Source organism: Oncorhynchus gorbuscha, linkage group LG18 (genome assembly GCF_021184085.1).
Source record: "Oncorhynchus gorbuscha isolate QuinsamMale2020 ecotype Even-year linkage group LG18, OgorEven_v1.0, whole genome shotgun sequence".
Classification (NCBI taxonomy): Eukaryota; Metazoa; Chordata; class Actinopteri; order Salmoniformes; family Salmonidae; genus Oncorhynchus; species Oncorhynchus gorbuscha.
In genome coordinates this window covers 22,985,432-23,002,989 of record NC_060190.1, presented here as the reverse complement: position 1 = coordinate 23,002,989, position 17,558 = coordinate 22,985,432, and the positions used below count along the sequence as shown (strand labels likewise).

At 43.2% G+C, this 17,558-nt stretch overlaps 1 protein-coding gene across 5 annotated transcripts; it reads left to right on the top strand.

The window, feature by feature from the left end:
* Window positions 1-3,889: 3,889 nt before the first annotated feature.
* Window positions 3,890-17,493, top strand: LOC124004383 (voltage-dependent calcium channel subunit alpha-2/delta-2-like). Of its 5 annotated transcripts, none has more exons than XM_046313238.1 (5): window positions 3,890-4,857; window positions 7,457-7,501; window positions 7,651-7,786; window positions 15,431-15,481; window positions 15,947-17,493. In XM_046313238.1, the coding sequence occupies exons 3-5, from the start codon at window positions 7,712-7,714 to the stop codon at window positions 16,154-16,156; spliced, it is 336 nt and encodes a 111-aa protein (XP_046169194.1). In that variant the 5' UTR covers window positions 3,890-4,857; window positions 7,457-7,501; window positions 7,651-7,711; the 3' UTR covers window positions 16,157-17,493. The 5 variants fall into 5 exon arrangements, 4 of the variants coding, with proteins under 4 accessions (XP_046169194.1, XP_046169192.1, XP_046169191.1 ...); XM_046313236.1 differs by having other exon boundaries at window positions 7,648-7,786; XM_046313235.1 differs by having other exon boundaries at window positions 7,616-7,786.
* The last annotated feature ends 65 nt before the right edge of the window (window positions 17,494-17,558 follow it).

The following is a 17,558-nucleotide window of genomic DNA, read 5'->3' as shown; positions in this document are numbered from 1 at the left end:
AATTCCTGCTCGTGTCTGCCGAGCATGGCTCCTTGGATCTCGACGGCAGTGTAACGAGCGTCTGAAGTCGCTGTCCATTCCTTGGTCGGTTCCTTCTTCATGGAGGTGAAAGAGGACCCAAAGCGACTTTGTTTTGTTCTTTAATCCAGTAAAGTAAATACAAACAAAAAAACACAACTTTCACTCTTATACGAGGACAAACTGGAGTCCCATTGAACAGTAACAGCTTCCTCGGGAAGGCACTTGAACCAGACAGACTCAGATGCCTTCACCACGCAGCATTGAAAAACACGACACGACAGGGCGATACACAAACACAGCACGGTGAATACTAAACAAGGAACCGACAGGATCAGGAACGGAACACAAAGGAAGAAATAGGGACTCTAATCAGGGGAAAGGATCGGATATTGTGGAAGATTGATTGATTAGGGGAATAGGAACAGCTGGGAGCAGGAACGGAACGATGAGAGAAGAGAGAGCGAGAGAGTGAGAGAGGGAGGGGGAGAGAGGGGATAGAAAGAGGGAAAGAACCTAATAAGACCAGCAGAGGGAATGTGAATGGGAAGCACAGGGACAAGACAAGATAATAAATGACAAAACATGACATGGCCGTGTTGTTTTAGTTGCAGGGAAGACAGATGGTCCTCTGTGGAAAAAAGTTAATGAGTCTGCCTGGGAGCAAGACATCCTGGTCCATGACGGTGTGGTTTTCTTTTTGAATCCGTGATTGACTGTAGACCCTGAAGACAGATGGATTCTCTTTGTCTCTATACTGAATGCTTGTTTGATTGGGACGGAGGGAATTGTTACACTGTTTGTATTCGCATGTTTCCAGTCACCTTGATCTGATTAAAAGCAGGGTTTCAAGACAGATGGATCAATCTTTTTGGTTTGGGAATGTTTTAATCGTTGGGGAACGACATCTTCAACGGAGCAATGAACTCGCACACGAATCAGTTGAATGTTGTTGTCAGGGAAGACAGATGGATGGATCTGTGGAATGTGGAATTTGGGGACGGTTGAACAGAGCACCGTTCTTGTTTTAGTTTATGTCTGTAGGCAGGGAAGACAGATGGATATCTTGGAATGTTTTGGGGACGGGAGGGCAGAGCACCGTGTTGATACAATGAAGACAGATGGATATCTGGAAGTCTTGTTTTCAGAATGTGCTTGAATGCAGCCTCCGGATATATGGATTCCAGTTTGCAAAGAGCAGAGCATCAATGTTTCTGTGCGGGGAATATATACAGGGATTATAATCAAAGAGAATTCCCTTGGTAGATAATGCGGCACATTTGATTGTGAGGAATTCTAAATCAGGTGAACAGATGGATATTACTGTAATGTGTTGTGGGGAACCATAGCAGAGCACCAGAAAGATGTTTGTTTCTGTCGGGAAGAGAAACCAGATGGCTGCATATCTGTGAATGTTTCCGGGAACGTGACAGTCTCTGATGTCCCTCTGATGCTACCCTTGCTCGGATTTCATCAACCTTGTTGTCAAGACTGGAGATGGATAGAATGCTGTGGAGTGTTGCACGATGTGCCCGTCTCCGGAGTTGGGGGACGGGCAGGGATCCATTCCGTGTCCTGGATGAAAGGGAACACAGGATGGATATATTCTTGGTCGTACTGATGGTGAGTTGACGGGATGTTCAGTAGTTCTTCGTATGTAATGAAACCTAAGATGACCTGGGGTACCAGATGGATACACGTAAAAAAAACAAAAAACTGTGTTTCCTAGGGGGATCTCTGGGCGCCGGAGCAGTCTATTGTTGTGACTTAGATGAAGATCAGAAAATTTGACCAATTTATACAGAAATCCAGGTAATTCCAAAGGGTTCAATTTTTCTTGCCACTGTACATATAGGATACTGATGTTGGCAGAGCACCTGTGATCAAGATATGCAGGGAAGACCTGATTTATTATTATTATTTTTTTATTCCACCCTGTTCATGGGCCAAAGTGTTGGAACATATGGAATGGCAGGAAATTAGCTTTGTTTTTTTATGGAAGGAGCACAATCCATGGAAAAGTTAGCTTGCTAGTTAGCTAGCTATTCTGTAAGCTAGCTTGACATGCAAGAAAGTAATTGAAACAAGTTGAGCCATGGTGGGGAAATACCCCCCACCCCCCCCCACACACACACTATACACACTCTTAAGACAGAAAAAATGTTTTACAATCTGTGGAACAAACAATTGATTCCCAAACCTAACCCTCGAGCAGAACCTAACCCTGTTGAACCTAAACCCTAACCTTAAGAACCCTAGATGGAACCTATCCCCTAAGCCTAAAATAGCCTTTTGTGGTGACCGGGATGTCCCCACTTCTCCAGGACTTCTGGTCCCCACAAGGATAGTAAAACCAAGAACACCCCCCACACACACACAACACCTGCTGGTTCACTCATACACTGACACATCACACTCTTACCCTTCCTTGAGCTCTACCCCCTTCTCTTTGTTTCATGATTTCCTCCCTGCTTTTTAGTTTGTCATTGTTTTCTTTGGATATCTGTTGTTTTGTTTTGTTTCTATAATTGTAAAGTGACTTTGGGTCCTTGATAAGCACTTTATAAGTCCCATGTATTCTTCCTCTTCTTCTTCTCATCAGATTCCATGCCCCTTATTCAAAGGTTTACCACCATGTCTCTGCTGGAGTCCAATAGTACTACTTCCTAGTGTTGGGTTCTATATTTTGAACATTGAGATATTAAATGAATGAGAAAGAAGCATAGAATCAAAGGACAAAGATTCTCTGGAAGGACAGATATCTGTGGAATGTGTTGGGGGACGGGAGCAGAGCACCGTGTTGATACAGGGAAGACAGATGGATATCTGTGGAATGTGTTGGGGGACGGGAGCAGAGCACCGTGTTGATACAGGGAAGACAGATGGATATCTGTGGAATGTGTTGGGGGACGGGAGCAGAGCACCGTGTTGATACAGGGAAGACAGATGGATATCTGTGGAATGTGTTGGGGACGGGAGCAGAGCACCATGTTGATACAGGGAAGACAGAGGATATCTGTGGAATGTGTTGGGGACGGGAGCAGAGCACCGTGTTGATACAGGGAAGACAGATGGATATCTGTGGAATGTGTTGGGGGACGGGAGCAGAGCACCGTGTTGATACAGGGAAGACAGATGGATATCTGTGGAATGTGTTTGGGGACGGGAGCAGAGCACCGTGTTGATACAGGGAAGACAGATGGATATCTGTGGAATGTGTTGGGGGACGGGGGCAGAGCACCGTGTTGATACAGGGAAGACAGATGGATATCTGTGGAATGTGTTGGGGGACGGGAGCAGAGCATCGTGTTGATACAGGGAAGACAGATGGATATCTGTGGAATGTGTTGGGGGACGGGAGCAGAGCACCGTGTTGATACAGGGAAGACAGATGGATATCTGTGGAATGTGTTGGGGGACGGGAGCAGAGCACCGTGTTGATACAGGGAAGACAGATGGATATCTGTGGAATGTGTTGGGGGACGGGAGCAGAGCACCGTGTTGATACAGGGAAGACAGATGGATATCTGTGGAATGTGTTGGGGGACGGGAGCAGAGCACCGTGTTGATACAGGGAAGACAGATGGATATCTGTGGAATGTGTTGGGGGACGGGAGCAGAGCACCGTGTTGATACAGGGAAGACAGATGGATATCTGTGGAATGTGTTGGGGGACGGGAGCAGAGCACCGTGTTGATACAGGGAAGACAGATGGATATCTGTGGAATGTGTTGGGGGACGGGAGCAGAGCACCGTGTTGATACAGGGAAGACAGATGGATATCTGTGGAATGTGTTGGGGGATGGGAGCAGAGCACCGTGTTGATACAGGGAAGACAGATGGATATCTGTGGATCAGGAGGTGAGGGTGAGGTCAGCTCCCCTTAAGGGAGTAATCAGGGTCAGTATCTGGTTGCCGTCTTTCTCTTGGGCATAAACAAAGGACTGGAGAGAAGGAGTGTTTTAAGTAGGATGTTCATAACCAATGGAGAGAAATATTTTGCCGTCTGATTACAGCTGTACAGAACCTTTAAAATTGGTTTAAGCTTCTCTAGTGTCCGTGGGTTATTTACTCTGGAAAATAAGAACCTAACACTAGTAATCTACTCAGATTTGCAAAGCTTAGAATGCGCTCATCCCACGCCACACTGCATCATCAATCATCCATCCTTACACACAGTCAGTCATTATTACAGCCCGGGTGTTCTGAGAGGACGGAGCTCAGGGATGAGCTGGTTCGAAAGTGTTGGGCTGGGATAGCTGGAGCTGTAACTGGCTGCGCGGACTAAATTAAATGACATTTTGTTGGACACATATATTTATCAGATGTTATTGTGGGTGTAGCGAAAAGCATGGCCAGCTCAGCCGGGGGGAGCACTGCTGAGTCCTACACACATTGACATTCCACTTTTCCACATGGTTTGGTCCATTAATTCATTGAGGTAGGACAGGGCCTGTGGACTCATCCCCCATCCTCCCTCCCTCCCCTCGCCACACCACCCCACCCCAGCCCTCCCAGCTGCAGTGACTCCCTCTGTGAGCCTCACCACCACTGGCTCGCTCTCTGTGTATGAACGAGCATAGCTAACAACTCTTCCCATCCTTATGCACCAAAAAAAAGAATTTGGTTGGATGATTCCGTGGGTTTTACCACACTGTCATATTCAGTCGTGGGTGTATCATGTATATGAAATACAGGGGTGTAGTTTGTGGTGTTCCTTCATGACAGCAGGACATTTGGTTTAGATGAGCATTTCCTATTTATTTTATACTTGTTGAGGGAGTAGGGTTCTTCCGAAGAGGAGAGGCGAAACGGATCAGAGGACCAATATGCGGCGTGGTAAGTGTCCATGGTTCTTTTTAATACGTTAAGGTACACATGAACAACTGACTACAAAAAAAACAAGAAATGTGAAAACTCAAAACAGTCCTATCTGGTGCAAAGACAGTGACAGGAACAATCACCCACAAACACACAGTGAAACCCAGGCTACCTAAGTATGATTCTCAATCAGAGACAACTAATGACACCTGCCTCTGATTGAGAACCATACTAGGCCGAAACATAGAAATACCCAAATCATAGAAAAACAAACATAGACTGCCCACCCAACTCACGCCCTGACCATACTAACTAAATACAAAACACAGGAAATAAAGGTCAGAACGTGACACGTTTGGTAACTTTCAAGTTTGTATTTTATTTGATCAGATTACATCTAGAGCCTTTTTTGATACTCCAGATAATCACAGGTGTCTGTATTTATGTCTGATCCTCTGTGAGGCCTTATCACATGTAAAATATATAATATAGGCCAAATAAAATAAAATGACAAAGCTGTGAAACATTATCCTAAATATAAACCATTAACTTAGTGAATACCGTTGGTGTTCAATGTGAGGTTTTCAGCATTAAAAATACTATATATTTTTTGACATACTTTAATTTATTTTACTATCTCAATATGTATTTGTTTTAAATGTTTTGGTGCCAAAATGGTGGCAGTTGTGAAAAAAGTCAATAGTTGGAAGAGTGGCTTGGTTCATTGAAAATAATGCCATTGTTGACTAGATGCTTTTTTTTTCATTAATTAGGCTATTTTCACTTGAACTATATGGTCTATCCACTAGAAACTCAAGGTCAATATGGACACACACAAAAAATGACTACTATAAATGAATACATTTTTATAAATTACCAAAGTTACCATAGATTGCCATAGATTACCAAAATTACTTACGATTCCAGATCTTTGGGAAATTACCGTTAGCCTTGCAACTCTAGGCCAACTTGTCGTCATCCATGTTATACAGTTGAAGTCAGAAGTTTACATACACTTAGGTTGGAGTCAGTAAAACTCGTTTTTTTCAACCACTCCACAAATTTCTTGTTGGTAAACGACAGTTTTGGCAAGTCGGTTAGGACATCTACTATGTGCATGACACAAGTCATTTTTCCAACAATTGTTTACAGACAGATTATTTCACTTATAATTCAATGGATCACCATTCCAGTGGGTCAGAAGTTTACATACAAAGTTGACTGTGCATTTAAACAGCTTGGAAAATTCCAGAAAATGATGACATGGCTTCAGAAGCTTCTGATAGTCCAATTGACATAATTTGAGTCAATTGGAGGTGTGCCTGTGGATGTATTTCAATGCTTACCTTCCAGCTCAGTGCCTCTCTGCTTGACATCATGGGAAAATCAAAAGAAATCAGCCAAGACCTCAGAAAAACAATTGTAGACCTCCACCTCGGCAATTTCCAAACACCTGAAGGTACCAAGTTCATCTATACAAAATATAGAATGCGAGTATAAACACCATGGGACCAAGCAGCAGTCATACGCATTCTGTCTCCTAGAGATGAACGTACCTTGGTGCGAAAAGTGCAAATCAATCCCAGAACAACAGCAAAGGACCTTGTGAAGATGCTGGAGGAAACAGGTAAAAAAGTATCTTTTTCCACAGTAAAACAAGTCCTATATCTACATAACCTGAATGGCCGTTCAGCAAGGAAGAAGCTACTGCTCCAAAACCTCCATAAAAAAGCCAGACTACGGTTTGCAACTGCACATGGGGACAAAGATCTTACTTTTTGGAGAAATATCCTCTGGTCTGATGAAACAAAAATGGAACTGTTTGGCCATAATGACCATCGTTATGTTTGGAGGAAAAAGGGGGAGGCTTGCAAGCCGAAGAACACCATCCCAACCGAAGCACGAGGGTGGCAGCATCATGTTGTGGAGGTGCTTTGCTGCAGGAGGGACTGGTGCACTTCACAAAATAGATGGCATCATGAGGTAGGAAAATTATATGGATATATTGAAGCAGCATCTCAAGACATCAGTCAGGAAGTTAAAGCTTGGTTGCAAATGGCTCTTCCAAATCAACAATGACCCCAAGCATACTTCCAAAGTTGTGGCAAAATGGTTTAAGGACAACAAAGTCAAGGTTTTGTAGTGGCCATCGCAAAGCCCTGACCTCAATCCTATAGAAAATTTGTGGGCAGAACTGAAAAAGCGATTGCAAGCAAGGAGGCCTACAAACCTGACTGAATTACACCAGCTTTGTCAGGAGGAATTGGCCAAAATTCACCCAACTTATTGTGGGAAGCATGTGGAAGGCTTCCCAAAACGTTTGAAGTTAAACAATTTAAAGGCAATGCTACCAAATACTAATTGAGTGTATGTAAACTTCTGACTCACTGGGAATGTGATGAAAGAAATAAAAGCTGAAATAAATAATTTTCTCTACTATTATTCTGACATTTCACATTCTTAAAATAAAGTGGTGATCCTAACTGACCTAAAACAGGGAGTTTTATTTGGATTAAATGTCAGGAATTGTGAAAAACTGCATTTAAATGTGTTTGGCTAAGGTGTGTGTAAACTTCAGACTTCAACAGTATATCTGTTTTGTTCTGATCTTTACCAGGAGTGGAACATGACGTATTATGATTCCAAGGCAGAGCTAGACTATGTGAGTAGAAAGTGAAAAGCTCATTTCTACACATCCTCTCTCATTTGTTGGTAAAGCTTTTGAAATCTGCTGAAGAATGAAGTGGTAGTAATATTGTGTGTGTGCATGTGTGAGTGTGTATGTATCTACGTGTGTACGTGTGTTAGCAGTACTCCCTGCAAGATGGTGATGGGGAAACAGTGAGCCCTCCACTACAGGTGGAGTTTGTGTATGACCCTAACTTCAAAAATAAGGTCAACTACTCCTTCACAGCCGTTCAGATCCCCACAGACATCTACAAAGGAGGTGAGTTTCTCATTAGTGCAATGGACAATGAATGTCTTGTTATTATGTTATTTAGCAGTCATTTGCTGCTCAGTTGAGACTATGGCCCTGTACACACTTAGGTAGTACAACTGATTTACAACACATTTGACACAATGGTTGTGAAACAACTAATATTTTGGCATAGTTTATCTCCTCAATTATGCTTGTGATAATTTTTTTGGTGCAGAAAAACTCCATACCAAATGCTTTGTGTGTGTAAAAGGCTAGAGTGTTTTTCAATCTTAATTTAGACAGGTGGAAAGTATAATGTTTACAAGTTAGAAGTGGGATTAGAGGTGGGATTATGCGCTTAGGAGACTGCAACACTACCGCCACACCATGACAGGTACAGAGCCTATAAAATGTCTTCACCCCTTGAACTTTCTTCACATTTTGTTGCGTTAAAAGTGTGAATGAAATAGATTTAGTTCTATTTTTTTGGCATTGATCCTCACAAAATACTTTATTGTAAAAGTCAAAAGAAAATTCTACACAATTTGACAAATTAATACAAATTAAATAACAAAAATATAGTCGTGAGTACGTATTCATGCCCTTTGTTTAGGCAAGTCTAAATTAGTTCAGAAGTAACATTTTGCCTAACAAATAACATAATAAATTATGACTCACTCTGGATTTTTTTATGACTACCCCTTCCCCTGTCCCTCATACATACAACATATGTAAGGTCCCTCAGTCAAGTATTGAATTTCAATCACAGATTTAACTACAAAGACCAGGGAGCTTTTCAAAAGTCTCATAAAGAAAAGGGCAGTGATTGGTAGATGGGTACCAATAATAAATCAGACATTGAATATATCTTTAAGCATGGTCAAGTTAATAATTATGCTGTGGATGATGTATTAAACCACCCACACACACCACAGATACAGCCTTCCTTCTGAACTGAGCTGCAGGAGAGGAAGGAAACTGCTTAGGGATGTAACCATGCCACCAAAACATTATAAATAACATGGATCAATGGACAATAATGAACTAAATGAAAGAATGAAAAGAATTACAAATGTCAAAACATTGTTCTTGCACTAAAGTTATACTGAAAATGCAAAGCCTTATGTTTGAGGGCAAATCCAACACAGCACATCACTGGGCCAGGTGTCTGCAGGTGAAATAGACCTCTTCAACATTCAACAGAAACAGAGTTTATTCAAGTCCAAACAGCAAACGACAAATCCTGAATTGTAGATTGTGGTGTGGCAGAAAACGAAATCCTGAATCCTTAACAGGAAATGTCAAACAGGGAATAACAGAAATCCTTTTGTCTGTGAGGGGAATAACAGGAGAACCTTTCACAGACTGCATTATCACATTCATGCATGCAAAACACTCAGCTGACAGAGACACTGATTACACAGCATCTGATTGGCAAAAACACCAGGACAGGGTTAATAAATCACAGCACGGTGAATTCTAAACAAGGAACCGACGGGACAGGAACTTTGAACACAAAGGAAGAAATAGGGACTCTAATCAGGGGAAAGGATCGGAACAGGTTTGGGAAGACTAAATGATGATTGGTTTGAATAGGAACAGCTGGGAGCAGGAACGGAACGATAGAGAGAAGCCTTTGTTGTTTGGTTTGAGGGAGGGGGAGAGAGAGGGATAGAAAGAGGGAAAGAACCTAATAAGACCAGCAGAGGAAACGAATAGAATGGGGAGCACAGGGACAAGACATGATAATAAATGACATCTTTTGTTACTCCTTATCTCCACGTTGTCTCCCTTTGTTACGGGCTTTGAGGAGGAAATCATGATGAGTGAGTGGGGCTCATCCGGGATGACCCCACGTTGGAACCCAACTCCTGCGGACAAACCCTCCTATAGAACCAGTTGGGAGACCCCGCCCATGGCTATTCCATGATCTTATGTACCTTGTAAATAGGTGCGCCTGATGGAAAGTGGGGTCTCAGGGAAGTGTTTTTCTGGGGGCAATTAGTCAGGTTGTTGTACCAGTTGGAAGACAGGATGAGTTGGTGTTGGAAACTTCTCACAGTGACGTTGCTGGACATATGGGAGACAGGAAAACCTACCAATGAATATTAAGACATTTCTTTTGGCTAGATTAAAGAGGAATGTTTCTGATTTTATCAAAACTTGTCACACCTGTCAATTAACTGGTAAGCCTAATCAAGCTACAAACCAGTACCATTGTTTCCTATTCCTGTACTCAGCCAACCTTTTGAGTATCTGATTATTGACTGTGTGGGTCCTCTGCCTCGTTCTAAAAGGGTAGCAGTTACCTGTTCACTGTGATGTGTCAGACCACTAGGTTTCCTGCTGCCTATCCTCTCCGATCTATCACGACTAAATCGGTGTTAAAAGCTTTGACTCAGTTTCTCTCATTGTTTGGAATCCCTAAGGTCATTCAGAGTGATCAGGATCTAAGAACAGCTAATCTGTTTGGTCAGGTTCTTCAACAGCTTACTATTAAACACAATGTGTCTGAGCGCTTGCTATCACGCGCAAAGTCAAGGAGCACTGACGTTAACCATCAAACACTTAAGTCTTTGAATTGAGAGCTTATTGTACTGAGATGGATAAACAGATTGGGATAAGGGGTTGCCTTGGTTACTGCTAGCCGGAGGGAAGTTTCACAGGAGAGCAAACAGGTTTCAACGTCCAAATGACCTTGTGTTTGGACATTAGGGTGGCAGAACGGACTTTTCATTCTGTTCTGTCCAAATGACTGGAAGTCTCCCGAGCCTCCTCAGTCCCTGTGTTCGCCTAGGGCTGTGATTTCCGGCGACGGCTGTATCACGGTGGTGAAATCATAGGCTAAGGCGAGAGAAGTTATCATCTTCGTCAGGATAGGATGAAGGGCATATTTGATCGCCCAACTGAGCCTGAATTGTCAGTGAGTCCAGGTGAAACGTTCTTGCTCTGATCTGCCAATTGTTGGTTCTCCCACTCAAAACACGTTTCACAGAAGTCCAAGAGCTGTGGAGGGGCGCCAGTACACTGAGCAAATTATCTAGTGCCACTCCAGAAGAAATTAGCGAAAGCACAAAAGCCAGCTGTGCCATGTAAATCTGTTAAAACCAATCACTGACACTTGGACCTCTGAGAATCCAACAGTGAATTCTTCAGAGGAAATAACGGAAACCTGTTCTAACGGAGCTGACATGAAAAGAGTTGTTTCAGCTTGGGACAATTCTCTAAAAGTCGCTGTAGAACACTGTGCATGAGGAGGAAGATGAATTCCTGGTCCTGACGATTGTATATTGCAGGGTAGATTGAAAAATTCAGAAACACTGGATATTTTAAGACAGTCTTCTCACTCACCTACCTGTTGAACAAAGAGATGGTTGGTCTGATTCAGAGATTTCCAGGTTTATTTTCTGATACACCTACACGTACAAACTTAAAAACATGATATTGACATTGGAGGTGCTGACCCCATTCGGCGGTTCTATAGAGTTTCTTCAGAAAACTGCCGTTGTCTGGATGCTGAGGTCAACTCGTACATGCTGGAGCGCAAGATGGTAGAGCCTTCTTTCTCAACAGTAAAGGCTTGGCTCCCTGTATCTTGGTCAGTAAACCGGATGGAAAAAACCGTTTTTCAGGACTACCGTAAGGTAAACAGTGTCACAAAGCCAGATTCTTTTCCCCTTCCTCGGATGGAGGACTGTGTTGATCAAGTCGGTGCAGCTAAGTTTGTGAGCAAATTTGACCTGTTAAAAGGCTAGAGCAGGTGCCACTGACGAGGAGGGTCCCCGGAAATCTCTGCCTTTATTACACCCATCTGTACTCGTAGGAAGGGAGTCAGTTATGAGTTTCGGACTGCGCAATGCACCTGCCACTTTTCAGCGACTTATGAACAGGGTTGTCGCCGAGTCTGACCGGGTGCGCTGTTTATTGGACGATGTAGTGATCTATGACAGATACTTGGGAAGAACATCTAGACCCGTAATCAAGCCTTGTTTGACATACTGGCTGCAGGGATGACCCAAAACAATCTGGTGTAAAATGTGAGTTTGCTCAAATCAAAAAAGAAATAGTCTCTTGGAAAAGTGGTTGGGCAGGGTGAAGGCGTGTCTCAAAGTGGTGATACTGGGAAGATTTTCCACCACCAACTACTAAAAAGGAACATGATGCGTTTCTTGGGCATGATTGGTTAAGGAAGTTTTTGTAATAACTTCCATGTGGTCGCTCCATGAAACAGACCCTCAGCTGAAAGCTAAGGCTGTTTACGTTTGGTCTAGCGTTGATCAACACGCTTTTGAAGATTCAAAGAGACCTGAGTAGTAGCTCACCAGTAGCTCCAGTGCTGGCTGCTCCTCGCATGGATTTGTCATTTACCTTGCAGGTGGATGCAACTCATGTGGGGGCAGGTGCAGTTTTGCTGCAAGCAGATGTGTCTGGGATTAACAAAATGTCCAGCAACTCCCACGCGGTTGGTGATCCTCCTTAGAAGCCTGTTAGTTTCTTTTCTCAAAGTTTAACGATTATGGTTGAACTATTCGGTTATTGAAAAGGAAGCGCTAGCACTCATTTGGGCGCTACAACACTTCGAAGTGTATGTCGGGTCGGGGCGAGTACCTATCAAAGTGGTCTACATCGAATAACCCCCCACTTTTTTGAGGTCCATGATGTGTCCAAACCAGAGGATAATGCGATGGTGTTTATTTTTAAATCATTCCATCTAGATGCGAGGCACATCCGGGGGACTGAAACTCAATAGTGATTGCTGATGCGACCGTGCGCCCTGTTCCTAATGTTTAGCGGACTGACCATTGTTTCGTAAGTCATCCTTCCAAAAACTGTCCTGGTCCCTCCTGGTCTTGTTTTCTTTCCTCTTAAATGTTCTGCTTCCTTGTTGAGCAAGGTTGCTGAGGTCTGGATAGGTTGGCTGGGGCAAATTGGCCAGTAAGGTGAACACGTAAACCCCATCAATTTGGGGCACAGAGGCCTTAACTTCTGGCTGAGCAATGTGCCCTTGCCTGAGAGAGAACAATTCACACTGCCAGTGGGACACTCAGTGGGCTGCCCGAGTAGCCTGGTGGGTTATTTGGGACTGGAGGCCTGTGTCAAGGGAAGTAACAGGCCTGTGTCAATTTGGGACGAGAGGCCTGGAACTGTCCAGAGAGGCCTGGAAACCTGGGACGGAGGTTCTCCAATTGGGAGCAGCAGGCCTGTGTCAATCGTGTCTGCCGAGCCTGTGGCAATTTGACGGCAGTGTAAGGCGTCTGAAGTCGCTGGGTCCATTGTTGGTCCCCGGTTTGTCATGCAGGTGAAAGAGGACCCTCCCACTCTGTCTTAACAGAAACAGAGTTTATTCAAGTTTCAAACAGAAAACCGACAAATCCTGAATCCTGAGAGGAAATGTCCAAACAGGGAATAACAGAAATCTGGGCCAGTCTGTCCCAGGATAAATAGAAGCTTCAACAGACTGGAGGTCTCTCCATGCAGACACCTGTTGTAGATTGTGGTGTGGTTCTTGGTGGCCTTTTGTTTGTGTGCTTTGGCACCTTTCAACACCCTGCATTATCACATTCATGCATGCAAAACACTCACAATCACAGCACGGACTGAATGATTAAACAAGGAACCATTGGATATTTTCCTTACACAAAGGAAGAAATATATCTTTTCAGGGGAAAGGATCTCCAACAGGTGTCTCCCTAAATGATGATTACGGGCTTTGAGAACAGCTGGGACAGGACAACGATGAAGAAATGAAAGAATGAAAAGGGGGAAGAATACAAATACACAAAAATTCCTAATAAGACCAGCAGAGGCAACTAAAGAATGGGGAAAATGGACAAGACATGATAATAAATGACAAACATGACAAACTGCAACCTTATTTTCGAGCATGGTGAAGTTGCATCATGGTATAGGTTTGCTTGACATCGGCAAAGACTGGGGAGTTTTTCAAAATGAAAAGAAACAGGATGGAGCTAAGCACAGGCAAAATCCTAGAGGAAACCTGCTTCAGTTTACTTTACACCAGACACTGAAAGAGGAATTCACCTTTCAGTTGGACAATAACCTACAATATATATACAAGAGGATATGGACACCCCTTCAAATGAGTGGTTTTGGCTATTTCAGCCACACCCATTGCTGACAGGTGTATAAAATCGAGCACACAACCATGCAATCTCCATAGACAAACATTGGCAGTGGCCTTACTGAAGAGCTCAGTGACATTCAACATGGCACCAACAGGTCAGTTTGTCAAATTTATACCCTGCTATAGCTGCCCCTGTCAACTGGAACTGCTGTTATTGTGAAGTGGAAACGTCTAGGAGCAACAACGGCTCAACCGTGAAGTGGTAGGCCACACAAGCTCACAGAACGGGACCGCCGAGTCCTGAAGCACGTAGGACATCAAAAACGTCTGTTCTAGGTTGCAACACTCACTACCTAGTTCCAAACTGCTTTTGAAAGCAACGTCAGCACAAGAACTGTTTGTCTGTGAGCTTCATGAAATGGGTTTCAATGGCCGAGCAGCCGCACACAAGCCTAAGATCACCATGCGCCATGCCAAGCATCGGTTGGAGTGGTGTAAAGCTCACCGCCATTGGACTCTGGAGCAGCGGAAACGCGTTCTCTGGAGTGATGGATCAAGCCTCACCATGTGGCAGTCCGACGGACAAATCTGAGTTTTGCGGATGCCAGGAGAACACTACCTGCACCAATGTATAGTGCAAACTGTAAAGTTTGGTGGAGGAGGAATAATGGTCTGGGCTGTTTTTCATTGTTTGGGCTAGGCCCCTTAGTTCCAGTGAATGGAAATCTTACTACAGCATACAATAAACAATCTGGACGATTCTGTGCTTCCAACTTTGTGGCAACAGTTTGGGGAAGGCCCTTTCCTGTTTCAGCATGACAATGCCCCTGTGCACAAACCGAGGTCCATACAGAAATGGTTTGTCGAGATTGGAGTGGAAGAACTTGACTGGCCTGCACAGAGCCCTAACGTCAACCCCATCAAACAGCTTTGAGATTAATTGGAACGCAGATTGCGAGCCAGGCCTAATCGCCCAACATCAGTGCCGACCTCACTAGTGCTCTTGTAGCTGAATGGAAGCAAGTTCCCACTGCAATATTCCAATATCTAGTGGAAAACCTTCCAAGAAGAGTTGAGGCTGTTGTAACAATAAAGGGGGGACCAACTCCATATTAATTCCCATGATTTTGGAATGAGATGTTCGACGAGCAGGTGTCCACATACTTTTGGTAATTTAGTGTATATGGACAATAAAATACTTTCTGGACTTCCCTTTGTATTTTTTTACCAGGGCCTCTGGTACTGCACTACTGTATTTTGGGAATAGGATACCATTTGGGATGCACTCACTGAGTTTCTAGCTATAAACCTGATTTATCTATCATTTCTAGGCAACAATGAACCTTACCATGATATTTTTTTCAATTAAAATTGTCAAAAATAAACTAAAATAGATTTTTGGCAAAGAACAATTTCTCAAGCAAGAATTTTGCTAGGACTGTCTGGGAGGGGTCTGAGTGGGGAGGTGAAAACTAGCTGTTACTGGCAGAGAGGTTTGGAACTCTCTTGGTCTACTAACTAATTTACTGCATGTGTGCGTGAGTGCGTGCCTGCAAGCGTGTCTCATGATACCTGTCCCCCCTCAGGAGTGGCAGTGGGAGCGGCCTCACTTTGAAGCTGATCAAGTCGTGGCCAGGGTGAGTGTGTCTGTGATAGTGTGGTAGTTACTGTAGTTACACCTGGGATTGACATTTCATTGGTTATACATTAGTTTTTCGGGAGAATTCTATTTCATACTATTTTCATAGATATCAGCACAAAACATGTTGCACAACCTTAAACAACACAGCAATCACTCATATGAACGGTTATTCATTTGTTCTTAACCAATTTCCTCCTTCACTAACAGTCTTTATCTCTTGCTGTCTATCTCGCCTGCTCTCTCACTGTCTTTATCTCTTGCTCTCTATCTCGCCTGCTCTCTCACTGTCTTTATCTCTTGCTCTCTATCTAGCCTGCTCTCTCACTGTCTTTATCTCTTGCTCTCTATCTCGCCTGCTCTCTCACTGTCTTTATCTCTTGCTCTCTATCTAGCCTGCTCTCTCATTGTTGTTCCTCAATCCCATTTCTGCTCTGTCATTCTCTCTGCTTTCTTGTTTCAGTTTAATGAAAAGGCAGAGGCAGTGGTCCCTTGCTTCAAACACCTGGTCCAGGCCAACGTTCGCAACAAGATCTTCAAAGAGGCTGTAAAGCTCATGCAAGCTAAAGGCACCACAGACTACAAGTTTGGTTTCTACTTTGCCTTCAATCAGCTACTAAACGTGAATGACTTAAAGCTCAACACTCTGAATGACCGCATTCTGTACGAGTGATGCCCAATTATTTAGGGCTTCTACTATTAAATAGACAAGGACATTTTCCAAAGAAACTGTGTGTGCTTGCTATTTTGTGCTTTGAGCAAACACATGAAGGACAGTTCATTACAGATAACAGGACAACCAGCAGAACATTTAAGAGTTGCTCTCAATGACTCCGCGATGCATCGTGCCTAAGAACAGCCCTTAGCCGTGGTATATTGGCCATATACCACACCCCCCCCTTGCCTTATTGGTTAAATATACTTTACAGTTACAGTATCAACCTTGCCTTCCTCTAAATCACCCTGTGCGTTAGTTAACATATGTGCACCTGGGGATAAGAAAAGGCTGAGCATATAATGCCGTTCGATTGCAAACAGCAGTAACTACACATTTGGTCAAAATTTAGACTGAAATCAGACTCTCTTTTTATCCCCTCCAACTCTCTCTCTGCTCTCCCTCTAGGTTTCTATTTTGAGATCAGCTCCATCTGTGCCATAAGTATTAACACTAGTGCCTCTTACACAGCTGATCCTGGGTCAGCCAGTTCTCCTGGCACTGCTTCCTGGAAATGTTGTTTACCGGACACTGACTAATCCATATCCTGGCCATCTGCCCAAGATTGTTGAACAACTTTCTGGAAGCCCATTTTCACTAGAGTAGCTACTAACCACACGTCTTGTCTGGGGAAGAGGTTCCAGTGGTTGAGTTCGTTTTGCGCAGTGGTGGAAAAAGTAGACTACCCAATGAGTATGAGTAAAAGTAAAGATACCTTGATAGAAAATGACTCAAGTAAAAGTGAAAGTCACCCAGCAAAATACTACTTGAGTGAAAGTCTAAAAGTAATTGGTTTTAAATATACTCCAGTATAAAAAGTAAATGTAATTTCTAAATATAAAATGTATCAAAAGTAAAAGTAAAAGTAGAAATCATTTCACATTCTTTATATTAAGCAAACCAGACAGCATCATTTTCTTGTTTATGAAATTTATGGATAGCCAGGCTCACACTCCAACACTCAGACATAATTTACAAAATTAGGCATTTTTGTTTAGTGAGACCTCCAGATCAGTGGCAGTAGGCATGACCAGAGATGTTCTCTTGATAAATGTGTGAATTGGACCATTTTCCTGTCCTGCTACTTTTGGTTTGCTGCTATTGTTGTTTGCTTGGGACAGCGTTTCCTCTCCTTGTGCGCAGTCGTCCATGTCACCTCGTGTTTTGTACAGATGACTCAAAGCAGTCAATGGAAGGCCAACTTTGTACAACATTTGTCAGCTACATGATTTTTTTTTCTCTAAATGTTTATACATGATATTTGGTGATTAAATGCTATTGATTTTTTCTCTTCAGCTCTTTGTGATTAGTGTTCCTTTGATTTAATGCTATTGTGGTGTGCAGTGTATTTGATAACTTC

Bases quoted from the DNA above. Each gene is read 5' to 3' on its own strand.
- LOC124004383 (XM_046313238.1), top strand. From the start codon at position 7,712: ATGACCCTAACTTCAAAAATAAGGTCAACTACTCCTTCACAGCCGTTC. The intron at 7,787-15,430 runs GTGAGTTTCTCA...GTCCCCCCTCAG, and splicing joins CACAGACATCTACAAAGGAG to GAGTGGCAGTGGGAGCGGCC. The intron at 15,482-15,946 runs GTGAGTGTGTCT...TTCTTGTTTCAG, and splicing joins CTGATCAAGTCGTGGCCAGG to TTTAATGAAAAGGCAGAGGC.